This window comes from Oncorhynchus kisutch, linkage group LG7, assembly GCF_002021735.2.
Source record: "Oncorhynchus kisutch isolate 150728-3 linkage group LG7, Okis_V2, whole genome shotgun sequence".
Lineage (NCBI taxonomy): Eukaryota > Metazoa > Chordata > Actinopteri > Salmoniformes > Salmonidae > Oncorhynchus > Oncorhynchus kisutch.
The window spans coordinates 7,592,166-7,619,661 of record NC_034180.2 but is presented as its reverse complement, the minus strand read 5'-3'; the positions used below and the strand labels follow the sequence as shown (position 1 = coordinate 7,619,661).

Sequence of the window (27,496 nt, the reverse complement as noted above, 5' to 3'; positions counted from 1 at the left end):
GTTCGGGCTAGGCCCCTTAGTTCCAGTGAAGGGAAATCTTAACGCTGCAGCAACATTCTGGACGATTCTGTGCATCCAACTTTGTGGCAACAGTTTGGGGAAAGCCCTTTCCTGTTTCAGCATGACAATGTCCCCATCCACAAAGCGAGGTTGATACAGAAATGGTTCGTTGAGATCGATGTGGAAGAACTTGAATGGCCTTCCCAGAGCCCTGACCTCAACCCCATCGAACATCTTTGGGATGAATTGGAGTCCTAATCAGCCAAAATCAGTGCCTGACTTCACTAATGCACTTGCGGCTGAATGGAAGCAATTCCCCACAGTAATGTTACAACATCTAGTGGAAAGCCTTCCCAGAAGAGTGGGGGCTGTTATTGCTGCAATGGGGGACCAACTCCATATTAATGCCCAAGGTTTTGGAATGTTCGCTGAGCAGGTGTCCACATACTTTTGGTAATGTAGTGTATTTAAATGTGTAATTCGCATTCTGACCTGAGAAAGGCAGCAATACAGCGACTAGTCTGCTGGAAACGCACAAGAAGAAGAGTGTAAACGGAAGTAAACAATGACAAAGAACAACTTCCACGTCAGCGTTTTTATTGTTGTTATTTAGATGTTTATTAACACGATGGAACTAAAAATATGACTAATTTAACTGCACAGCGTCACATACTTACCCAATGTTGTATTTAATTCGCGTTGGAGACAGGACTTGGTTGATAGACGTTATTTAGGTAACGCTAGCTAGCTAGTTGCTAACGTTAGCTAAACGTAACAATGGCTAACTGTATGGTTTTCCACACTCAAATAGCCTCCATCATTGAGGTGCTAGCGAATTCAGCCGTGGCAGATATCTGTAAACTCGTAGACGACGACTATGCAGTGTTTCGTTTGGAAATAACTCAAAGCCAGAAAGAAAACAGGGCATTGAGGAGGAAACTACAGCTAATGGAACTGAAGGTGGCACGGGAGCGCGCAGAGAGGACAATCCGAGAGCGCGCCCTCGCCAGTCGTCCCAGTGGTGTCAAGATCCTCGACCGATACAGAGGAACGGCAAGGGGTACATTTTTTTTAGAATGCGGATGCTGCGGGGCCTGTCGCCCCGTTCTCCTCTGCGTATGTGTTCAGATGTGTTGTCCAGAATTGGGTCTTGGACAGTTTTTGGATAGTATGCAATACTAACCCCATCTTGCACAACTTTATTTTACCTTTGTTTTACTAGGCAGACCAATTAAGAACAAATGATTATTGCACAAAGACAAGATCATATTCTAAGTAGATTATTGATAAACTGAATGTTTATCATACTCCAAAAGAATGTGATGCATGGAACAGTCAATCAATCATAGTATATCAAGAAGTTATGAGAAGTGTAACCTTATCCTTGCCAATTGTTAGACAGTGTCAATAGTGATAGTGTACCACATAGTGTTGAGTATTGACAGTACCAAACTTAAGCACCCCTTTTCCCCCAATAATTTTCTTAGGCGAAGGACATCTCACTGGAGACCACAGGAGCTTTGCGAAGCCGGCAGGACACAATACGTGGAGAGATGACCAACCCTTAGCTGTTGATGAGGGGAGTGGAACCTCAACCCAGCATGTTATCGTGATTGAGGTTGGTGTCATGCAGTGGCTTGCGAAAGTATTCACCCCCCTTGGCATTTTTCCTATTTTGTTGCCTTACAACCTGGAGTTAAAATAGATTTGGGGGGGGGATTATATAATTTGATTTACACAACATGCCTACCTCGTTGAAGATGCAAAATATGTTTTGTGAAATAAACAAGAAATAAATAAAAAATGAACTTGAGCGTGCATAACTATTCACCCCCCCAAAGTCAATACTTTGCAGTGCCACCTTTTGCAGCAATTACAGTTGCAAGTCTCTTGGCGTATGTCTCGAAAGCTTGGCACATCTAGCCACTGGGATTTTTGCCCATTCTTCAAGGCAAAATTGCTCCAGCTCCTTCAAGTTGGATGGGTTCTGCTGATGTACAACAATCTTTAAGTCATACCACAGATTCTCAATTGGATTGAGGTCTGGGCTTTGACTAGGCCATTCCAAGACATTTAAATGTTTCCCCTTAACCACGTGTTGCTTTAGCAGTATGCTTAGGGTTATTGTCCTGCTGGAAGGTCAACCTCTGTCCCAGTCTCAAATCTCTGGATGACTGAAACAGGTTTCCCTCAAGAATTTCCATGCATTTAGCACCATTTATCATTCCTTCTATTCAGACCAGTTTCCCAGTCCCTGCCGATGGAAAAACATCGACAGGGATGGTGTTCAAGGTGATGAGAGGTGTTGGGTTTGTGCCAGACATAGCGTTTTCCTTGATGGCCAAAAAGCTCAATTTTGGTCTCATCTGACCAGAGTACCTTCTTCCATATGTTTGGAGAGTCTCCCACGTGCCTTTTGGCCAACATATTATATATTTTTTTTAAGCAATGGCTTTTTTCTGGCCACTCTTCTGTACAGCCCAGCTCTGTGGAGTGTACGGCTTAAGGTGGTCCTATGGACAGATACTCCAATCTCTGCTGTGGAGCTTTGCAGCTCCTTCAGGGTTATCTTTGGTCTCTTTGTTGCCTCTCTGATTAATGCCCTCCTTGCCTGGTCCGTGAGTTTTGGTGGGCGGCCCTCTCTTGGCAGGTTTGTTGTGGTGCCATATTCTTTCCATTTTTTTTTAATAATGAAAGAATATAGGAAAAATTCCAAGGCAGGTGAATACTTTTGAAAGGCACTGTAGTGTAACATTAAAAGTTACAGTACATCAAATTTGGCCCGTTTATTTCAGAAAGGCTATGCATAGCTTTTCATTTGCTTACATGTACATCCTAATTTATCTGCCATAGCAGAGCTTGTTATGATGGCGCTGAAGAGGATGGCTGACGTTTTACATGCTCCTGACCAATTGTGCTAGTTTTTTTGTGTTTAACTTATTTTTTTTAATGTATTTTGTACATAATGTTGCTGCTACCATCTCTTATGAATGAAAATAACTTCTGGACATCAGAACAGCGATTACTCACCACGAACTGGAAGAAGCTTTTTCCTTTAACGAGTCCAGCGAGAAGGACATACTGCTCTCCCGGGAACTGGCCCAAATCCCAGTCTTTTGCGTGAAGAAAAGACGGAGGAAAAGAGGACGCAGATCGTGCTGCCTTCTGAGAATTCTTAAGCGAGCGAGTAAACTCCCACTGCCATCCATTCTACTTGCTAACATGCAATCATTGGAAAATAAAATTGATGACCTACGATTACCCTACCAATGGCACATTAATTATTAAGAACAGTAATATCTTAAGTTTCAACGAGTCGTGGCTGAACGACGTCATTTTTTACCAGCATGTCACATGTGCAACCAGAGGAAAAAAAAATAGACCACGTTTACTCCACACACAGAGATTCATAAAAAAACTCTCCCTCGCCCTCCATTTGGAAAATCTGACCATAATTCTATCCTCCTGATTCTTGCTTACAAGCAAAAACTAAAGCAGGAAGTACCTGTGGTCAGATGACGCGGATGCTACACTACAGGACTGTTTTGCTAGCACAGACTGGAATTTGTTCTGGGATTCATCCAATTGCATTGAGGAGTATACAGTACCACCACCACCTGAGTCATCGGCTTCATCAAGAAGTGCATCGTCCCCACGGTGACCGTACGTACATATCCGAACCAGAAGCCATGGATTACAGGCAACATCCGCATCTAGCTAAAAGCTAGAGCTGCTGGTTTCAAGGAGCGGGACACTAATCCGGACGCTTATAAGAAATCCCACTATGCCCTCAGACGACCCATCAAACAAGCAAAGCATTAATACAGGATTAAGATTGAATCCTACTACCCCGGCTCTGACGCTCGTCGGATGTGGCAGGGCTTGCAAACTATTACGGACTACAAAGGGAAACCCAGACACGAGCTGCCCAGTGACGCGAGCCTACCAGACGAGCTAAATGCCTTGTATGCTCGCTTCGAAGTAAGCAATACTGAAGCATGCACGAGAACACCACCTGTTCTTGATGACTGTGTGATAACGCTCTCGGTAGCCGATGTGAGCAAGACCTTTAAACAGGTCAACATTCACAAAGCCGCAGGGGGCCAGATGGATTACCAGGATGTGTACTCCAAGCATGCACGGACAAACTGGCAAGTGTCTTCACTGACATTTTCAACCTCTCCCTGACTGACTCTGTAATACCTACATGTTTCAAGCATACCACCATAGTCCCTGTGCCCAAGGAAGCAAAGGTAACCTGGCTAAATGATTACTGCCCCGTAGCACTCACGTCGGTAGCCATGAAGTGCTTTGAAAGGCTGGTCACGGCTCACATCAACAGCATCCTCCTGGATACCCTAGACCCACTCCAATTCTCAAACCGCCCCAACAGATCCACAGATGACGCAATCTCAATTGCACTCCACATTGCCCTTTCCCAACTGAACAAAAGGAACACCTATGTGAGAATACTGTTCATTGACTACAGCTCAGCATTCAACACCAGTGCCCATTAAGCTCATCACCCTGGGACTAAACACCTCCCTCTGCAACTGGATCCTGGACTTCCTGATGGGCCGCCCCCAGGTGGTAAGGGTAGGCAACAACACGTCTGCCACGCTGATCCTCAACACTGGGGCCCCTCAGGGGTGTTTAATCCCCTCCTGTACTCCCTGTTCACCCACGACTGCGTGGCCAAACACGACTCCAACACCACCATTAAGTTTGCTGACGACGCAACAGTGGTAGGCCTGATCACCGACAAGGAAGACAGCCTATAGGGAGGAGGTCAGAGAACTGGCAGTGTGGTGCCAGGACAACAGCCTCAATGTGAGCAAGAGAAAGGAGCTGATCGTGGACTACAGGAAAAGGCGGGCCCGAACAGGCCCCCATTAACATCAACGGGGCTGTAGTGGAGCGGGTCGAGAGTTTCAAGTTCCTTGGTGTCCACATCACCAACAAACTTTACATTGCTGGGGCCAAGCTTCCTGCAATCCACGACCTATATAATAGGTGGTGCCAGAAGAAAGCCCATAAAATTGTCAGAGACTCCAGTCACCCAGGTCAGACTGTTTTCTCTGCTACTGTACGGCAAGTGGTGCCGGTGTCCCCCCCCCCCCCCCCCGAGCCATAAGACTGCTGAGTACTTCCGGTTCACAGAATCTCAAAATTGTTCTAAATAAAAGTCCCCCACGTAGAAGTGTCAACCTGTATATATTCATGAAATGAAAAATAATTGTCTAGACATTAACAGTGATTCATATTTCTGCATATTTAGGTGACATTAAATTTGGATTTTAAAACAGAATCTATATATGGAGTTATTTCATGGGGGACTGAGGTCTATGTGCACAGCAACACCTTTTACTCCACCCACTCCATTGGTCCCAATGCAATACACTGTAGGCCTACACATTACATATTGGCTTATAGAGAAAGAAACTATTCTATGTGCAGAGGTAAACATGGGGTTGGGAGTACAAACCTATATACACAAAAAAAACAACACAAGGCACATTTTTGTTGTCTAAACAAAAACTAATTCATTTACAATTTAAATGTAATGAACATCAATCAGGCTATAGGTACACAGTCACTACAGTCACCAATTTTATCAAATGTGTACCATTTAAAAATCATGGTCAAACACACTCTAGGATACATTCAATAATTTCAGTCCCCCATTTCATAAAATGTTTCGGCAGAGACAATGAATTTAACACACGTTATGATGCATTCATTTGTTACGATCCCTCAGAATAAATCCACTGAATTAGTGATGGGAACCCCCGAAATTGAAATGTTTTTATTAGGATATTGATATTGGTTCGTAGAAAATACTTTGAAACTGTGATTGTTCAAAGTCCAGACAACTGCTTGCGGCTTGCCCATGTGGCCAGGTGTGTTCTGGTGGTATAAACCTACCTAACCAGATTGAATACAATGAGAAGCCCATCCACAATTGACGGTTCATCAGCAGATAATTAAGTAGGCTAAGCAACCTGTTTTTGTTTTATTGTTAGTTTTTTGAAGTATGCTAAGCAGTCAGGGCTTTGTTCATGCAGGAACAGTCATGTATGCCTTTTTAGAGAATAGTGTAGGTTAAAAGGAAGAATAAACCAATATCACAAAATGCCTCGCTCAAATCGATATTATATACAACTATAGATATTAGTGCCCTCCACTATATGATTTCCTCACCTGATAAAGCTCTACCACAACTTTCTGTCTCTAAGTGGTAGTATGCACCACTGACACTCTTGGATGCATCTTTATCCTCAAAAGTGTGTCCTTTTTGCATATTAAGTTGGCAGTCTGAGGGTCTTCTCTGAGCAGTTGACATTCCCTCATTTAAACTCTCTACAGGCAATAGGTTTTGTAGATGAGCCTCATATACATTCTCTGTTTGTACCATTTTGTTCAATTTCACCTTGTTGTCACGAGCAATAGAATGTCTAAATATGACCTCTATTATTGTAACACATATTCCTACCATTTGACACTACGTTTAATGACAGTGGGTTTTCCAATTTGCCATTGCAACGTTTTTGGCAACTTCCTCACAAAATTGGAAATCAAATGTTTCGCCATTGAAATAGCATGATAATCCAAAAATGTATTTAAGAACAATTATTTTTGTAAAGAAAAATGGGGTGATTCTTAACTTTCTGATCCTCCCCAACATCCCTGCCACCCTCATACAATTTGTTTCAAATTTGGTGGTTCAACAGCATTATTTTCATTTGTCATCTGTTGTGTCACGTTATTCAGATCTATGCATTTATCAGTACGGTCCGCTCCACACTTAACTATCACCACAGACAACGGTGTCACTATCAGTACAGTCAACTCCTACTATAGCACTTGGTCCACCCTTTAACAGTCCCTCCACATGTACAGTATATTGCATTTTTTGGACAAATAAAAAAACATCTGAAGAAGCCTTTGACTTGCCTCCCAAAGTGCCACCATACACAGCACAGCCATTAGATAGACAGCACAAACATGTTTACATCAGCAAGAGCAGAGCCAGATGTTTTTTTATTTGTCCAAAAAATGCTCTGCTCTGCTCTTGCTGATTGGAATATCAATTGCAGTGTGTAATGCAGTGCAGCCTCGTTTTATTTTCACCATCTCAGCAGCGCAAAAACTCGGGAACGAAGTTTGACGTGTAACTTTTTCCTGTGCTTCCCCGAGCATGCACTTCCTATAGCCTATTATAAACTGGGTGGTTCGAGCCCTGAATGCTGATTGGCTGAAAGCCATGGTATACCATTTGTTATGACAAAACATGTATTTTTTACTGTTCTAATTACGTTGGTAACCAGTTTATAATAGCAATAAGGCACCTCGGGGGTTTGTGATAAATGGCCAATATACCACGGCTAAGGGCTGTGTCCTAGCATTCCGCGTTGCGTCGTACATAAGAACAGCCCTTAGCCATAGTATATTGATCATATACCACCCCCCCTGCAGTTTATCAGGTTCATGCACATTTTTTGTTGAGACATGTGTATGTGTGGTTTTCATATGGTGTATTTAAAACTGATCTCACCCTATTCTGCATAAACACGACAGCGCTTTATAACCAATATACACTTAAATATACCTTCACATACCCACACAAACAAACACCTACTGTACACGACAAAATAGTTTAGTCAGGCTTGTCTGATGATGACTTTTGACTTATCATCGCTGACTATATGTCCACCATGATGGGTTTAAAAACAATTAAATGATTCTGTAACTACAGTATAGGACTCAAACGTAGTGAGGATGGTTAAACACTCCATGTTTAATCTGTGTGTACGTACCTGAGGGAGTATACAGTATGTCTGTGTAATCTGTATCACCTGTCTCTTCCAGGAGGAGGGTCCAGAGGTGCTGCTGGTGAAGGAGGAGGGGTGTGAGGAGAGTCTGGGCAACCCTGAGGGGACCATGGTCATGGAGGACAACCAGACTATACCTCCTCCTGAACCCACAGAGGAACCAGCTGAGCAGCACAGGACCACACACAGTCTCACTGAGGTGAGCCCACTGTGAACTTCTGTCTGAATGGTATTAGGTCAGGGCCTGTATCCACAAAGCCTCTCATTGCAGGAGTGCTGATCTAGGATCAGTTTAGCCTTTTAGATCCTAATGAATAAAACTATATAGGCAGGTGGGGACCTTATCCTAAATCAGCACTCTTACTCTTAGATGCTTTGTGGATACAGGCCCAGGTCTTGATTCATTTTGTCTTAAGTGTGGGACCATGCCTTTAAATGATCAAACCATTAAAGCGTTTCAAGTAATCAAATCAACTAACATGTTTGCATAATACTCATAGCAATCCCTCATTCTTGATCCAACATCCTCTCACTCTGTATCTCTTACAGTCAGCAGACATGGAGGATGGGAAGCCTGATCTGCTGCTGGTCAAAGAGGAGACAATAGAAGACGAACCAGAGAGCATTGACATGCTGAGTGGACTAAAGATGGGGGAGCAAGGTAAGGGAGAAATACATATAGCCTACATAGAGTAATAGATCTTCAATGGGAATAGTGATGCACCTGGCTATGATTTTGTCTTTCATAAAATGAAATCAATACAACTTATGTTTACATACAAAAACACATTATATGTATGAACTTGACCAGATAATTGAGAGAAAAAACTCCATATTTAGAGTTCTCTGCCATGTTTATTTTTCTGCAGGTGGTTGGCTAGAGGATGACAGAGGAGACTGGGCGGCCATCTTGGATTCACAGACCAAGACGGATGCAGCTAAGGGCCCGCGGGACAACTTAGTGGAGGTCAGTGGATGGGACAGCGTCCTCAACTCTGGGCTGGGGAACAACACTGTTAACCAGAAACAGACAGTCGAACACAAAACCACGTCTGAACTTAGTCTCCATGACAACAGACTGGCTGAGACCAGGGTGAGGCGTAGATTTGGTCTGCAGGGACGGGGAGGTGTCTCTATGCGGCAGGAGAAAACAGACACAGATGCGGCTAGCGATGCTCCGTCCTGCTCCTATAATTGTGATTCAGAGAGACTGATGGCGCCTCAGGTTAACCCCCTAACAGGTGCTGCCTTCAGCCTGCCTTCTATAGGATCTATCAACTGGAACATGGACCCTGCGACAACACAGACAGTCCCTGGCCTTCATCCTCCTCACACTCTCCTAATGTTAAACCAGAACTCAGACAATGCCAGTGCCTCAACACTAAATGGCTACACAAGCCCATTGACAAATGACAGTAGTAGTGACGCTGTCAGTAGATCCGGTGGCAAGGAGAAGCGGTTTTCATATTCATTTTGTGGGAAAGCCTTCAATTTCCCCAAACAGGTGCAGCTCGACCAGAGGATGCACACGGGGGAGAAATCGTTTGGCTGCCACCTGTGCCATGCCAGTTTCTCCCGCTCGTTCAACCTGAAGAGGCACCAGAGGGTCCACACAGGGGAGAAAACATACAGCTGTCCCCAGTGTGAGAAGCGGTTTTCCCACCAACACCACCTGAAGCGGCACCAGAGGGTCCACACTGGGGAGAAATCCTACAGCTGCCCCAGTGTGAGAAGAGGTTCTCCCACCAGTACCATCTGAAGATGCATCTTAATGCGTCTATACGGGAGAATGTTTGCCTATACTCACTGCAGGAAGAGGTTCTCAGAAAGGAGCTACCTCAGGATACACCAGCAGAAAATGCACACGGCCCATGCATAGAGTATAGTGACATGTAGTACTAGTTTGTTTGTTTGTAGTTAATTCTGTTGGTTTTGGATGTATTAGCGAACTGGATGAGGTGAACTGAGGAAAGAATGAGTATGGTGACATAAACCCCACTGATCTCATGAGCCTTATTAATACATACCCCAGTTCTTACTCCCAGTCCCCTCCTGACCTCATCACTAACTGCAATGACTGCCTTTTTCCCTGGATACCCTTGCTCCCCTCAAAACCCGCTCAGTCTCCTTCACCCACACTGCTCTCTGGTACACCCCCGAGCTACGCCAGTTAAAAGCCAGTGGACGTCTGCAAGGGGACTGGTCTAGTAGTTAATTCTCAAACATACAAAGATCACCTGTTAAAATATGAGAACGCCCTCTCAGCTGCAAGAACATTTTACTACTCCGACATCAACTCTGTTTAAAAACAACCCAAAAGTTATCTTCTCCACAGTGAACCGCCTACTTCAGTCTCCTTGACAACTTCCCTGCAGACTCCTCCCCCAAACAGTGCAACAAGTTCCTGAAAATCCATGACATTCACCAACACCTACTTACAATGCCCAGTACAACCTCAGCATCACCATAGATAGTTTTTACAGTCCCTCTGTCAACACAAGTCAAAAGCCTTGGGGTCACTTCGGACCGAAACCCTCATCCATGCCCTCGTCACTTCCCGTTTGGACTATTGCAACACTCTCCCTCCCAAACTCACCAACAGACTTCAACTGGTCCAGAACTCTGCTGCCAGAATCCTCACCCAGATCAACCGATCACATTATACCAATCCTCATCAATCTACACTGGCTCCCTGTGCAATCCCGTATTAACTTCTAAGGTACTCCTCCTCATCTACAAATCCCCCCACAACCTGGCACCCACCTACCTCTCTGACCTTCACCCAGCACGTGCCCCCTCTGCTCCTCCTCTTTACATGTCACACCCCCCCATTCACAGGTCAAATAGAGGGTGCTTATATCTGTCCTGTTTCACTGCATGTATTAGTGGTTAACCAGTGTGAAATGGAAATGTGTGTTTTTTTTACATTTCCCAACGCCCTCAGACACCCTGGGAGAGTGTCACGGGCAGGGATCAGCCATTATTGACGGCGATACTGGAGCAATTAGGGTACATTGACATATGTTTTATCTAGTCTGCTCAAGGATTGGAACCAGCGACATTTTCGGTAACCAGCCCAATTCTCTTAACCGCTAGGCTACCTGCCGACCTCTCCACCATAGTTGCCTGAACCTTCAACTGCTCTGCACCAGGCTCTGGAATGCACACACCCCAAACATACAACATGCAGACTCAGTCATCTCATTCAAAAACATCCTAAAAACACACCTCTTCAAGGATGCCTATAACCTATAGCCTATCATTGACTCTGTCCTACCTAATCCCCCCCACCCCCGTGTCTTCTCAGTATACCTACAGTGCCTTCAGAAAGTATTCAGTTCACACCACTTGATTTTTTCCACGTTGTTGTGTTACAGGATTAAATAGAACATTTACAGTGCCTTGCAAAAGTATTTGTACCCCATGGCATTTTTCCTATTTTGTTGCATTACAACCTGTAATTTAAATGGATTTTTATTTGGATTTCATGTAATGTACATACACAAAATAGTCCAAATTGGTGAAGTGAAGATGAAAAAAATTACATGTTTCAAAGAATTCTACTAAATCTAAAACGGAAAAGTGGTGCGTGCATCTGTATTCACCCCCTTTGCTATGAAGCCCCTAAATAAGATCTGGTGCAACCAATTACCTTCAGAAGTCACATAATTCGTTAAATAAAGTCCACCTGTGTGCAATCTAAGGGTCACATGATCTGTCACATGATCTCAGTATATACACACACACACCTGTTCTGAAAGGCCCCAGAGTCTGCAACACCACTAAGCAAGGGGCACCACCAAGCAAGCGGCACTATGAAGACCAAGGAGCTCTCCAAACAGGTCAGGGACAAAGTTGTGAAGAAGTACAGATCAGAGTTGGGTTATGAAACATATCTGAAACTTTGAACATTCCACGGAGCACCATTAAATCCATTTTCAAAAATGGAAAAGAAAAGAATATGGCACCAAAACAAACCTGCCAAGAGAGGGCCGCCCACCAAAACTCACGGACCAGGCAAGGAGGTCATTAATCAGAGAGGCAACAAAGAGACCAAAGATAACCCTGAAGGAGTTGCAAAGCTCCACAGCGTAGATTGGAGTATCTGTCCATAGGACCACTTTAAGCTGTACACTCCACAGAGCTTGGCTTTATGGAAGAGTGGCCAGAAAAAAAGCCACTGCTTAAAGAAAAAAATAAGCAAACATGTTTGGTGTTTGCCAAAAGGCATGTGGGAGACTCCCCTAACATATGGAAGAAGGTACTCGGGTCAGATGAGACTAAAATTGAGCTTTTTGGCCATCAAGGAAAACCCTATGACTGTCGCAAATCCATAACCTCATCACCCTGAGAACACCATCCCGACAGTGAAGCATGGTGGTGGCAGCATCATGCTTTGGGGATGTTTTTCCATCGGCAGGGACTGTGAAACTGGTCAGAATTGAAGGAATGATGGATGGTGCTAAATACAGGGAATTCTTGAGGGAAACCTGTTTGTCTTCCAGAGATTTGAGACTGGGACGGAGGTTCACCTTCCAGTACGACAATGACCCTAAGCATACTGCAAGAGCAACACTCAAGTGGTTAAGGGGAAACATTTAAATGTCTTGGAACGGCCTAGTCAAAGCCCAGACCTCAATCCAATTGAGTATCTGTGGTATGACTTAAAGATTACTCTACACCAGCGGAACCCATCCAATTTGAAAGAGCAGGAGCAATTTTGCCTTGAAGAATGGGCAAAAATCCCAGTAGCTAGATGTGCCAAGCTTATAGAGACATACTCCAAGAGACTTGCAGCCTCAAAAGGTGGCGCTACAAAATATTGACTTTTGGGGGGTGAATAGTTATGCACGCTCAAGATTTCTGTTTTTTTTTGGTATTATTTCTTGTTTGTTTCACAATAAATATTTTGCATCTTCAAAGTGGTAGGCATGTTGTGTACATCAAATGATACACCCCCCCCCCCCCCCCAAAAAAAATATTTTAATTCCAGGTTGTAAGGTAACAAAATAGGAAAAATGGGGGTGAATACTTTCGCAAGTCACTGTATTAAATTATCAAATTGAGATTTTTGTTTTGTCAGTGGACTACACACAATACCCCATAATGTAAAAGTGGATTTTTTTTTTTTTTAAATGTTTACAAATTAATAAAAAATGTACAGCTGAAATGTCTTGAGTCAATAAGTATTCAACCCCTTTGTTATGGCAAGATTCAACCACAAATACCAGGGAGGTTTTCCAATGCCTCGCAAAGAAGAGCAGCTATTGGTAGATGTGTAAAAATAAAAAGCAGATATTGAATATCCCATTGAGCATGAGGAAGCTAGTTCCACTGTGGATGGTTATCAATACACTCAGTCACTACAAAGATACAGACGTCCTTCCTAACTCAATTACCGTAGAGGAAGGAAACCTCTCAGGGATTTCATCATGATGCCAATGGTGACTTTAAAACAGAGTTTAATGGCTGTGAAAGGAGAAAACAGAGGATGGATCAACGACATTGTAGTTACTCCACAATACTAACCTAATAGACAGAGTGAGAAGAAAGACGTCTGTATAGAATTGAAATAGTCCATAACATGCATCTTGTTTGCAACAAAAGCATAAAGTAATACTGCAAAAAATGTGGCAAAGCAATTCATCTTTTGTCCTGAATACAAAGTGTTGTGTTTGGGGCAAACCCAATACAGTACATTACTGAGTACCATTCTCCATATTTTCAAGCATTGTGGTGGCTGCATCATGTTATGGGTATGCTTGTAATCTTTAAGGACTGGGGAGTTTTTCAGGGTAAAAATAAACAGAATAGAGCTAAGCACAAGCAAAGTCTTAGAGGAAAACCTGGTTCAGTCTGCTTTCCACCAGACACTGGGAGATTAATTCAACTTTCTGCAGGACAATAACCTAAAATACAAGGCCAAATATACACCGGAGTTGCTTGCCAAGAAGACAATGAATGTTCCTGGGTGGCTGGGTTCTATGGCAAGACATGAAATGGGTTGTCTAGCAATGAACAACATCCGATTCAACAGAGCTTGAAGAATCTTGAATAGAATATTGGAAAAATGTTGCACAGTCCAGGTGTGAAAAGCTCTTAAAGGCTTACCCGGAAACACTAGCTGTAATCGTTGCCAAAGGTGCTTCTACAAAGTATTGACTCAGGGGTGTGAATACGTATGTAAATTAGATTTCTGTACTTAATTTTTTTATACATTTGCAAACATTTCTAAAAACAGTTTTTAACTTTGTCATTATGGGGCATTGTGTGTAGATGGGTGAGATGTATTTAATCAATTTTGAATTCAGACTAGCACAAATAAATGTGGAATAAGTCAAAGGGTATGAATACTTTCTTAAGGCACCTACAGTACATTCGGAAAGTATTCAGACCTCTTGACTTTTCACATTTTGTTACATTCCAGCCTTATAAAATATATATATTTTTAAATCTCATTAACACAATACCCAATAATGATAAAGTAAAACCAAGAATGTTTTGCACATACAAAAAATACAAAATATATCACATTTACATAAGTATTCAGACCCTTTGCTAGGAGACACAAAATTGTGCTCAGGTGCATCCTTCCATTCATCATCCTTGACATGTTTCTACAACTTGATTGGAGTCAACCTGTGGTAAATCCAATTGATTGGACATGATTTGGAAAGGCACACACCTGTCTATATTCGGTCCCACAGTTGACAGTGCATGTCAGAGCAAAAACCAAGCCATCATATCGAACTAATTGTCTGTAGAGCTCCAAGACAGGATTGTGTCAAGGCACAGATCTGGGGAAGGGTACCAAAACATTTCTGCAGTATTGAAGGTCCCCAAGAACAGTGGCCTCTATCATTCTTAAATGGAATAAGTTTGGATCCACCAAGACTGGCTGTCCAGGCAAACTGAGCAATTGGGGAGAAGAGCCTTGGTCAGGGATGTGACCAAGAACTCGATGGTCACTCTGACAGAGCTCCAGAGTTCCTCTGTGGAGATGGGAGAAACTTCCAGAAGGACAACCATCTCTGCAGCACTCCACCAATCAGGCCTATATGGTAGAGTGGCCAGACGGAAGCCACTCTTCAGTAAAAAGCACATGACAGCCCGCTTGGAGTTTGCCAAAAGGCACCTAACGGACTCTCAGACAATGAGAAACAAGATTCTCTGGTCTGATGAAATGAAGATTGAATTATTTGGCCTGAATGCCAAGGGTCACGTCTGGAGGAAACCTAGCACCATCCCTACGGTGATGATGGTGGTGGCAGCATCATGCCGTGGGGATGTTTGTCAGCGGCAGGGACTGGGAGACTAGTCAGGATCGAGGCAAAGATGAATGGAGAAAAGTACAGAGAGATTCTTGATGAAAACCTGCTCCAGAGCGCTCAGGACCTCAGACTTGGGCGAAGATTCACCGTCCAACAGGACAACTACCATAAGCACACAGCCAAGACAACGCAGGAGTGGCTTCGGGACAAGTCTGAATGTTCTTGAGTGGCCCAGCCAGAGCCCGGACTTGAACCTGATCGAACATCTCTGACGAGACCTGAAAATAGCTGTGCAGCAACGCTCCCCATCCAACCGGACAGGGCTTGAGAGGCTCTGCAGAGAAGAATGGGAGAAACTCCCTAAATACAGGTGTGCCAAGCTTGTAGCTTCAACAAAGTACTGAGTGAAGGGTCAGAATACTTATGTAAAGGGAATATATCTGTTACTTTTTATTTACCAAAAAAACAAACCTGTTTTTCCTTTGTCATTATGGGGTATTGTGTGTAGATTGATGAGGGGGGGAAAACAATTTAATCCATTTTAGAATAAGGCTTTAAACTAACAAAATGTGGAAAAAGGGGTCCCAATACTTTCCGAATGCACTGTATGTGTCCCCCTATCCCGCAACCTAAACCGGGTCCATATCCTCTATCCAACTCCTCCCTCCTCTTTTTATCTGCCCTGTTTTGTCTGGTCCTTTATTTAAATATTAATTTGATTGATGCACTTGATTTGATCTTTTGTACAGTTATTGATTTTATGTAGGCCTACGTTCAATGTAAGATTACCTTGATTTCCCTGAAAGGTGTCCTCCAAATAGAATGTATTATTATTCTATTATTATGATGATGATGATGATGAGGCAGACTGGATATGGTGATGGTTGATTTGATGGTGTCTGTAAAAATGCTTCACTGATGAAGAGTAACAAACTTTGTCCCTTTAGGTTGATACTGGTGTTTTATAGACAGATAATGATAGTGACTTAATTCATGTTTACCTGACATTAAGTAGTAAAGATGTGTGTAATGTTGAACCTTTTCATAAGTATTCTAAAATCAATTTTTATCAAAGCGAGGGTACCAGATTTACAGAAAAGGTAGTGTTACCATAGTGATAAGTTATTCTACTTGTCACGTATTGTTTTGTGCAATAAAAGTAATGTACTTCATATTATGTGAGTGTGTGACCATTTTGTTAAATACAACGTGAACTGTGTCGACTGCCTTGGCTATTTTTGTATCATTGCAGGGACTGAATTTTCCTTCTCCCTCTCTCTAGTGGTCCGTCGGTTTCGACGGTGACGACTCGTGGATGTCATTTTGGTTTATTGTGGGTTCTTCAGTGTCTCAGGAGTCAGTTTTGAAGAGCAAACTGAGGCATGAGGGACAGACATGTACTTCTGGTGGTGTTATGGGCGCAGTTGTGCAAGAATGAGGCTTTGCTCTGGCTGCAGATAGATGTTTCTGTCCCGCTCTAAATTGTTTACAGCGGTGAGCGTTTGAGTGCCAGGTGGATATCGGATAGAGGCGATGTCTGTGAGTTGGCTGGGCTGGATATTGCAAAATTTGAGGTTGCGTTTAAGGTGGTCTATGAAGCGCTTTTTGGGGTCGGCCTATATTCTAGTGCCCTTGCTGCAGCTTGCCAAAGAAAATCCTGATGATGTGGCCTGTACATCGGAGCTGTGCCTTAATGATCTTAGTCTCAATGCTGGTACTGTTAGCTTTCTGCAGTACCTCCAGGTTGGAGACCTTGTCTTGCCGCCGGATACCCATAATAGATCTCAGAGATTGTGTATGGAATGTCTCCAGCTGTTTGAAATGGTGACTGTACAGGGTCCAAGTATCACAGCCATACAACAGAGTTAGGATGACTACCACATTGTAGATTTTCACCTTTGTGAAAAGAGTGATGTAATGGTTTAGTATTCTGTTCCTCAGCCTTTCCAATGACTGGCTTGCTTTCTGGATTCTGCTAGTTATTTCTTGGTCGAGTGAGCCATCCTTGGGGATGGTGCTCCCCAGATATGCGAAGTGGTCGACATTCTGGAGCTTGGATCCACTGGGCTGGACAGGAGTGATGGTTAATGATTACAGTTTTTCCCAAGCTTTATCGAAGTTGTCTGCTAAAGACTGGAGGTCTGCCTCTGTGTGCGCAAGTAGAGCACAGTCATCAGCAAAGAAGGCCTTGCGGACAAAATGTTCTTGTGGTTTGGTCTTTGCTCTTAGCCTGCACAGGTCGTAGATTCAACCATCATCCCTGTATCTGATGTTGAGGTCTGTTGAGGTCCTTAATGGCGTGGTTGAGGACGGCGGTGAAAAAGAGGTTGAACAGCATCGGGCTCAAGATACATCCTTGCTTGATGCCATTGGAGATGGGAAAGGCTCAGAGATATCACCACAACAGTGGATCTGCCCTTGCATTTCGTCATGGAGTATGGCCTTTTGGGGCATCAGGTTTATGGTTGTGGGTAGAACAGTGGATTGCCTGTTCAGGAGATTGCTTAAGTGTTCCACCTCTCTGCAATACTTGTTTTGTCTCTGAGGAGGTTTTTGTCATCTGCTGATCTCAGAGGTGATGTGCAAGATTTCACCGGTCCGTAGATGGTTTTGAGGCATTCAAATAACTGTTTGGTGCAGTGTGTGTCTGCATACATTTGTGTGCATTCTGCTAGTCCCTCTCACCATTGATCTTGCATCGATCGGAGCTGTTTCTGCAGTCTTTGCTGCAAGTTTTTGAACTTGTCTCTCTAGGAGGCAGATTGCATTCTTGTCTTTCCAAAACAATCCCCAGAGTTATTTTCCTTCAGGAGCATCATGATTTCGTCATCATTGTCATTGAACCAGTCTTGGTGGGTTCTATTTTTAGTGCCAAGGAGTTTTGTTGCTGATTCCTGTACAGTCTCTTTGAACTCCTCACATTTTTCCGAAGGCATATCTGAGGGGATGATGCAGTTTGCAAGTTGGGTATCCAAGCTGCCTTGCAACTGAGCCCTGAGGTGGGCATCTTGCAGCTTCCCTGGGGAGGGTGTAGATTTTTTTTGTGACGCCTTGGGTGGTTTGGCACGATGTACAGTGGGGCAAAAAAGTATTTAGTCAGCCACCAATTGTGCAAGTTCTCCCACTCAAAAAGATGAGGCCTGTAATTTTCATCATAGGTACACTTTCAACTATGACAGACAAAATGAGGGAAAAAAAATCCAGAAAATCACATTGTAGGATTTTTAATGAATTTATTTGCAAATTATGGTGGAAAATAAGTATTTGGTCACCTACAAACAAGCAAGATTTCTGGCTCTCACAGACCTGTAACTTCTTCAAGAGGCTCCTCTGTCCTCCACTCGTTACCTGTATTAATGGCATCTGTTTGAACTTGTTATCAGTATAAAAGACACCTGTCCACAACCTCAAACAGTCACACTCCAAACTCCACTATGGCCAAGACCAAAGAGCTGTCAAAGGACACCAGAAACAAAATTGTAGACCTGCACCAGGCTGGGAAGACTGAATCTGCAATAGGTAAGCAGCTTGGTTTAAAGAAATCAACTGTGGGAGCAATTATTAGGAAATGGAAGACATACAAGACCACTAATCTCCCTCGATCTGGGGCTCCACGCAAGATCTCACCCCGTGGGGTCAAAATGATCACAAGAACGGTGAGCAAAAATCCCAGAACCACACAGGGGGACCTAGTGAATGACCTGCAGAGAGCAAAGTAACAAAGCCTACCATCAGTAGCACACTACGCCGCCAGGGACTCAAATCCTGCAGTGCCAGACGTGTCCGCCTGCTTAAGCCAGTACATGTCCAGGCCCATCTGAAGTTTGCTAGAGAGCATTTGGATGATCCAGAAGAAGATTGGGAGAATGTCATACGGTCAGATGAAACCAAAATATAACTTTTTGGTAAAAACTCAACTTGTCGTGTTTGGAGGACAAAGAATGCTGAGTTGCATCCAAAGAACACCATACCTACTGTGAAGCATGGGGGTGGAAACATCATGCTTTGGGACTGTTTTTCTGCAAAGGGACCAGGAAGACTGATCCGTGTAAAGGAAAGAATGAATGGGGCCATGTATCGTGAGATTTAGAGTGGAAAGCTCCTTCCATCAGCAAGGGCATTGAAGATTAATTGTGGCTGGGTCTTTCAGTATGACAACGATCCCAAACACACCGCCCGGGCAACGAAGCAGTGGCTTCGTAAGAAGCATTTCAAGGTCCTGGAGTGGCCTAGCCAGTCTCCAGATCTCAACCCCATAGAAAATCTTTGGAGGGAGTTGAAAGTCAGTGTTGCCCAGCAACATACCCAAAACATCACTGCTCTAGAGGAGATCTGCATTGAGGAATGGGCCAAAATACCAGCAACAGTGTGTGAAAACCTTGTGAAGACTTACAGAAAACGTTTGACCTCTGTCATTGCCAACAAAAGGTATATAACAAAGTATTGAGATAAGTATTTGGTCAATAACAAAAGTTTATTTAAAAATGTAAAATCCTACAATGTGATTTTCTCATTTTGTCTGTCATAGTTGAAAGTGTACCTATGATGAAAATTACAGGCCTCTCATCTTTTTAAGTGGGAGAACTTGCACAATTGGTGGCTGACTAAATACTTTTTTGCCCCACTGTACATACCAAGGATCGCTCTGACCATTCTATGTGCAGCACTCTTCGCCATGCATGGCTCTTGGTATCTTGACATCCTTAATGTCGGTCTGTCGCACAATGATATAATCCATCAGGTGCTTGGATCTTGGGTGCATTCATGTACAGTGGGGCAAAAAAGTATTTAGTCAGCCACCAATTGTGCAAGTTCTCCCACTCAAAAAGATGAGGCCTGTAATTTTCATCATAGGTACACTTTCAACTATGACAGACAAAATGAGGGAAAAAAAATCCAGAAAATCACATTGTAGGATTTTTAATGAATTTATTTGCAAATTATGGTGGAAAATAAGTATTTGGTCACCTACAAACAAGCAAGATTTCTGGCTCTCACAGACCTGTAACTTCTTCAAGAGGCTCCTCTGTCCTCCACTCGTTACCTGTATTAATGGCATCTGTTTGAACTTGTTATCAGTATAAAAGACACCTGTCCACAACCTCAAACAGTCACACTCCAAACTCCACTATGGCCAAGACCAAAGAGCTGTCAAAGGACACCAGAAACAAAATTGTAGACCTGCACCAGGCTGGGAAGACTGAATCTGCAATAGGTAAGCAGCTTGGTTTAAAGAAATCAACTGTGGGAGCAATTATTAGGAAATGGAAGACATACAAGACCACTAATCTCCCTCGATCTGGGGCTCCACGCAAGATCTCACCCCGTGGGGTCAAAATGATCACAAGAACGGTGAGCAAAAATCCCAGAACCACACAGGGGGACCTAGTGAATGACCTGCAGAGAGCAAAGTAACAAAGCCTACCATCAGTAGCACACTACGCCGCCAGGGACTCAAATCCTGCAGTGCCAGACGTGTCCGCCTGCTTAAGCCAGTACATGTCCAGGCCCATCTGAAGTTTGCTAGAGAGCATTTGGATGATCCAGAAGAAGATTGGGAGAATGTCATACGGTCAGATGAAACCAAAATATAACTTTTTGGTAAAAACTCAACTTGTCGTGTTTGGAGGACAAAGAATGCTGAGTTGCATCCAAAGAACACCATACCTACTGTGAAGCATGGGGGTGGAAACATCATGCTTTGGGACTGTTTTTCTGCAAAGGGACCAGGAAGACTGATCCGTGTAAAGGAAAGAATGAATGGGGCCATGTATCGTGAGATTTAGAGTGGAAAGCTCCTTCCATCAGCAAGGGCATTGAAGATTAATTGTGGCTGGGTCTTTCAGTATGACAACGATCCCAAACACACCGCCCGGGCAACGAAGCAGTGGCTTCGTAAGAAGCATTTCAAGGTCCTGGAGTGGCCTAGCCAGTCTCCAGATCTCAACCCCATAGAAAATCTTTGGAGGGAGTTGAAAGTCAGTGTTGCCCAGCAACATACCCAAAACATCACTGCTCTAGAGGAGATCTGCATTGAGGAATGGGCCAAAATACCAGCAACAGTGTGTGAAAACCTTGTGAAGACTTACAGAAAACGTTTGACCTCTGTCATTGCCAACAAAAGGTATATAACAAAGTATTGAGATAAGTATTTGGTCAATAACAAAAGTTTATTTAAAAATGTAAAATCCTACAATGTGATTTTCTCATTTTGTCTGTCATAGTTGAAAGTGTACCTATGATGAAAATTACAGGCCTCTCATCTTTTTAAGTGGGAGAACTTGCACAATTGGTGGCTGACTAAATACTTTTTTGCCCCACTGTACATACCAAGGATCGCTCTGACCATTCTATGTGCAGCACTCTTCGCCATGCATGGCTCTTGGTATCTTGACATCCTTAATGTCGGTCTGTCGCACAATGATATAATCCATCAGGTGCTTGGATCTTGGGTGCATTCATGTAGTTTTATACTTGTCTGCTTGCCCGACAATGGTGTTGATGAAGGCGAGGCTATGCTCTGAGCATTTGCTCAAGAGCAGGAGCCCATTTCCATTCATGGTTCCCACTCCATATTTGCTAATCACTCCTTGCCAGTTGGTGCCGTCTTTGCCCACCCTGGCATTGAAGTCTCCAGCAATGATTAGTTTGTCAATCCGAGGAGTTGTTGGATGAGTAGAACAGCTCTTTAATATTGTCAGGGCTTGGTAATGTAGGTGCATTAGCACTGATTATTGTGGCATGTCTGGTCTTGTTGAGAGGAATCATGATTTTCATTAGCCTCTCATTTATGTCGGAGGGTAAGTCAAATAAAATACAATTTTATTGGTCACATACACATGGTTAGCCGATGATACAGCCCAACAGGATGCTCTCAATTGTGTACCTGTAAAAGTTAGTGAGGGCAAACTTGATGATTGAGTTGGAGGCGTGCATGGCCACGCAGTCGTGGGTGAACAGGGAGTACAGAAGGGGGCTGAGCATGCACCCTTGTGGGGCCCCAGTGTTGAGGATCAGTGGAGTGTAGATTTTGTTTCCCACATTCACCACCTGGGGGCGGCCCGTCAGGAAATCCAGGACCCAATTGCACAGGGCGGAGTCGAGACCCAGGGTCTCAAGCTTAATGATGAGCTTGGAGGGTACTATGGTGTTGAATACTGAGATGTAGTCAATGAACAGATGTAGTCAATGAACAGCATTCTTACATAGGTATTCCTCTTGTCCAGATGGGATTGGGCAGTGTGCAGTGTGATAGCGATTGCATCGTCTAGACCGATTGGGGCAGTAAGCAAATTGAAGTGGGTCTAGGGTGACAGGTAGGGTGGAAATTACATGATCCTTGACTTGTCTCAAAGCACTTCATGATGACAGAAGTGAGTGCTACGGGGCGATAGTCATTTAGTTCAGTTATCTTTGCTTTCTTTGGAACAGGAACAATGGTGGCCATCTTGAAGCATGTGGGGAAAGCAGACTGGGATAGAGATTGATTGAATATGTCCGTAAACACACTACGGAGAAGGAGAGCCCACAGTCTTTGGTCGCTGGCCGTGTCGGTGGAACTATATTGTCCTCCAAGAGCGTAAAGAAGTTGTTTAATTTGTCTGGGGCCCACTACTGAAGTCTTGCAGGTGCCTGTGAAGGTTGGTTTTCATGGCAAGTCCCAACCCATGTATTCTATCCTCATCGTTTGGTTTCCCTTTCCAGAAAAACGTTCACTGATGGTGCCATCGTCAGCTAACCTTGTTTCACTCAGAGCTGCTATGTTGATCTTACATCTGCTCAGTTCTCTGCACAGCAGGGGAGTTATTCTCTCGGGATGTTGTCCATTGTTCGAACGTTCCAAGCAGCTATTATGAGCTTATTTTTTACCGGTTGCCTGTTGTTTCTTTTTTGTTTATATTGCTTATGTTTCTACCGTTTGGGGAATGGTCTGCCAGCCACGGTAAGCTGGACAGATTCAGTAGAGCAGGCAATTTCTAGGGCACCTTTTCTAGCCCCTTCCCTAGGTTAGATTGAACAGTGCTGTCCTAAAAGGGCTGCTCAGACATCCAGGGTGCTGCCACACATTTTCTCTGTCCTGGTTACGCAGATGAGTGGCCAATATCCTGGACCGCCAACATGCAGGTTCATGGCTACGACTGCCAGTGAACATCTCTCCCTGTCCATTCGCCATTCCCCCACCACTGTAGGGCTGTAGAGAAGTGATGTTAGCATGAGTTACCTGTGTGTGAGTTAATTATAGTGGGAGAGCCGTTGCACTGAGAAAGTCCCACTGTCTCTGCGTCCAAAGCTAAGGCCCAGAGGCACGGTAAATGTTGCGGCTGGAAGCTTCTTCAGCTGCAGTGGATGGTCAGGGACATGTGTGTCCTGCCTTTGTGCACTCCACAATGCATTGTTGCTATTTAACCCATAGGTGGGTTAGAGATTGACGGGCGCCAGGGCATGTCTGCTCACTGCACAACTCGTCTCTGGGGCCCACTACTGCTCCGAGATCCCCTGTAGTTTAATATGGGGTCGCTCGATACCCAGTTATGATGTATTGCCACGGGGAGGCACTACAGTAGTCTTGGTGGTAGAGAGGCTATGTACTGGCAGGGGAGACTTACATACAGTGCATTCGGAAAGTATTCGGATCCCTTGACTTTTTCCACATTTTGTTAAGTTACAGCCTTATTCTAAAATGGATGGAATTGTTTCCCCCCCCTGTCAACTAACACGCAATGCCCCATAATGACAAGCAAAAACAGATTTAGACATTTTTGCACATTTATTAAAAATAAACAGAAATATTACATTTACATAAGTATTCAGACCCTTTACTCAGTACTTTGTTGAAGCACCTTTGGCAGCGATTATAGCCTTGATTCTTATTGGGTATGACGCTACAAACTTGGCACACCTGTATTTGGGGAGTTTCTCCCATTCTTCTCTGCAGATACTCTCAAGCTCTGTCAGGTTGGATGGGGAGTGTCACTGCACAGCTATTTTCAGGTCTCTCCAGAGATGTTTGATAGGGTTCAAGTCTGGGCTCTGGCTGGGCCCCTCAAGGACATTCAGAGAAGTGTCCCGAAGCCACTCCTGCATTGGCTTTGCTGTGTGCATAGGGTCGTATTCCTGTTGGAAGGTGAACCTTTGCCCCAGTCTGAGGTCCTGAGCACTCTGGAGCAGGTTTTCATCAAGGATCTCTCTGTTCTTTGCTCCATTCATCTTCCCTCAATCCTGACTAGTCTCCCAGTCCTTGCCACTGAAAAACATCCCCACAGCATGATGCTGCCACTACCATGCTTCACCGTAGGGATGGTGCCAGGTTTCCTTCAGACATGACACTTGGCATTTAGACCAAAGGGTTCAATCTTGGTTTCATCAGACAAGAAAATCTTGTTTCATGTTTTGAGAGTCTTTCTGGAAGGTTCTCCTATCTTCACAGAGGAACTCTGGAGCTCTGTCAGAGTGACCATTTGGTTCTTGGTCACCTTCCCTGACCAAGGCCCTTCTCCCCTGATTGCTCAGTTTGTCAGGGCGGCCAGCGCTAGGAAGCGTCTGGTGGTTCCAAAGTCTTCTATTTAAGAATGATGGAGGCCACTGTATTCTTGGGGACCTTCATTGCTACAGAATGTTTTGGGTAACCTTCCCCAGATTTGTGCCTCGACACAATCCCGTTTCGGAGCTCTACGGACAATTCCTTCGACTTCATTGCTTGGTTTTTGCTCTGACATGCATGGTCAACTGTGGGACCTTATATACACAGGTCTGTGCCTTTCCAAATCAATTGAATTTACCACAGGTGGACTTCAATCAAGTTGTAGCAACATCAAGGATGATCAATGGAAACAGGAAGCACCGGAGCTCAATTTTGGGTGCCATTGCAAAGTGTCTGAATACTTATGTAAGTAAGGTATTTATTTCTGTTTTATATAATTTTTTACATGTGCAACAATTTCTAAACCTGTTTTTACTTTTTATTATGGGGTAATGTGTGTAGATTGTGGACTTTTTAAAAACTTAATCCATTTAAAATAAGGCTGTAACACAATGTGGAAAAAGGGAAGGGGTCTGAATACTACTGAATAGCTGAAAGTAGCAGGCAGGCAGGCGGCAAGCACTAACTACCACTACACTACGGCACTAGATGCATCACACACACACAAAGTACTTTGACCATTTGGTCAAGTTAACCATGTGTTGACTGACTTGGTTATTTTTGTGTCATTGCAGGGACTGAGTTTCCATTATACTTAATTCCTGAATCAACACATATGGCCATTTTTTATAATAAACTCCAATGGCTCCATATTGTTCGGTACTTTTAAAAACATGTAACCTTTATTTAACTAGGCAAGTCAGTTAAGAACAAATTGTTATTTACAATGACGGCCTCCCGGGGAACAGTGGGTTAACTGCCTCATTCAGGGGCAGAACGACAGATTTGTAACCTTGTCAACTCAGGGATTTGATCCAGAAACCTTTCGGTTACTGGCCCAACACTCTAACCACTAGGCTACCTTAATTTAATCACATTGTTAGAGATGGGCTTGACTGTGGTTGACATTTATAATATAATGTCATGTTTCTGTGTGTACAGCAAAGAGTTACTTATATAAACCTTTATGCTTTTCTGTACAATTTGTGTTTATAGTCTGCAGTCCATGAGGACCTGCTGATATCCGGTGTTGCTGGCGGGAGAGACTGGACCTCTGAAGCGGCTGGTCACAAAACCTGGCCCCTGATCAAGACCCTGAATCAGGAGCCGTCACTGTTCCTTCCTGAGTCTGAACCAGGACTGAACCACGAGGGACAGAGACTCCACCACCACACAGAACACAACCAGTGGACAGGTGGACTGAATAACCTCAGTCCTGGTGGTCATCAGAGAGACAGAGGCTCCAGTCAGGGATCCAGTCTGCAGCCCAGACCCTTCGCTTCACAGTCTCAGTACAGGGATGAAGCAGGGCCTGGGGCTGATAGAGATAGACCCTCCTGTTCCTATGATACAAACACCACAGTATCCATGATGAACAGAGCAGGTCACCCTGGGCTTCAGCATTCACAGCGAGTGGTGGGAGACCCCCCTGGTGGTAGCCTATCAGGAAGCCTGTCTTTTCCTTCAGGGTCTCGTCTAATGCCTTGTGACTGGGTTCATAGAAGGCCTGGGACTGGACCTGGGTCTAGCCTTCCTCGGTTACCTCAGGGTTACCACACCAATACAGACGGGGTCAGGATAGGTGTTCACCACAAGAAGTACTTAGCCTATAACACAGCGCACAATCCCAACAACACCGAAACGATGGCAAGAGGTCAAGGAGGGAGCTCAAAAGCTCCTGCTTCTACCTCCTCTGGTGTCATTGGGTCACAACGTGGCAAGCCGAATATTAGGGCAGACGCCGACAAGCCGTACAGCTGCACCACGTGTGGGAAGCACTTCACCCGGGCAAACTATTTGAAGGAGCATCAGACAGTTCACACCAAGGAGAGGCCCTTCAAGTGCAAACTATGTTACAAGAGCTTCCCCTTCCGGAGTAACCTTATCAGACATAGGAGTGTCCACAATGGGGAGAAATTGTAGCAGTGTGGCTTGAGATGTACACAGGGGATGTCTGGGAACCATTCTTTAGCTGACATAGTTATATTGTGAAGTGTCTTGGGATAAGAGGGTAATTAACCACATACCCCTCATTAACCCTTTGTTAACTTGTAATTTGAAACAGGCTTGTGTAAATACCTGTTTTTAGAGTGACAGTAAAACTAGGCTAAAACAATGACAGTTTAATATTTACGTTATTGACGTGATGTAGATGCAATAAAGTTCTATAAATTTCTCTATTCTTGCTAACACACTGTTCATTCTAAACAAGTCTGCTCTCTGCTTAAAAGATGCTGATCATGGCAGATTTGACGTGTATTGTATGAAGTAGTACCGTATTTCAAAGAACAGAAGGCACACCTTTTTATTTTAACCACACCCTTTGAGCTTTGACGGCAACCAATAAGATCCTTTCTCTTCAGTGTTAACGGAAGTGGTGTGTCTTGATTTGTCTAGTTCTCTCTGGCCTTTTCTCATTTGGGCAAAAGTCCGTCCTCTGCAGTAGTGTAGGGTATATGCAGGTATACACCTATATCCACTTATTTTTCAGTGTGCATTGCCTATACTCACTTCTTAAAATCCCCATATTGCGTATAAAAAGTAGTGTAGTGGAGGTATACACTGCATAAATTAATAAGGCCGATGGAACATATCAGAATGTTTAGCTTAAAATGTTGATAAACTATTATTGCTTCACATTTTAGGTGCAGCAATGTGCACACAGCAGTAGACCTCAGTGGGAATGTTCCAAAATGCAATTTCCAGGTAAACACCATTCTAAAATGTGCACCGCACATTCAAGCGGTTTTCTG

The 27,496-nt window shown here is 43.9% G+C and overlaps 2 protein-coding genes across 5 annotated transcripts in view; both read left to right on the top strand.

The window, feature by feature from the left end:
• LOC109894080 (gastrula zinc finger protein 5-1-like) overlaps positions 1-27,496 on the top strand; it is a 131,222-nt gene that overhangs the window by 13,267 nt on the left and 90,459 nt on the right. The window lies entirely within an intron of this gene.
• On the top strand, positions 535-26,944 carry LOC109894085 (oocyte zinc finger protein XlCOF7.1-like). 2 transcript variants are annotated; one of them, XM_020487314.2, is made up of 6 exons: positions 535-1,060; positions 1,488-1,618; positions 7,870-8,031; positions 8,382-8,493; positions 8,702-8,799; positions 25,740-26,944. In XM_020487314.2, the coding sequence occupies exons 1-6, from the start codon at positions 778-780 to the stop codon at positions 26,664-26,666; spliced, it is 1,713 nt and encodes a 570-aa protein (XP_020342903.2). In that variant the 5' UTR covers positions 535-777; the 3' UTR covers positions 26,667-26,944. The 2 variants fall into 2 exon arrangements, with proteins under 2 accessions (XP_020342903.2, XP_020342905.2); XM_020487316.2 differs by lacking the exon at positions 25,740-26,944 and having other exon boundaries at positions 541-1,060; positions 8,702-11,094.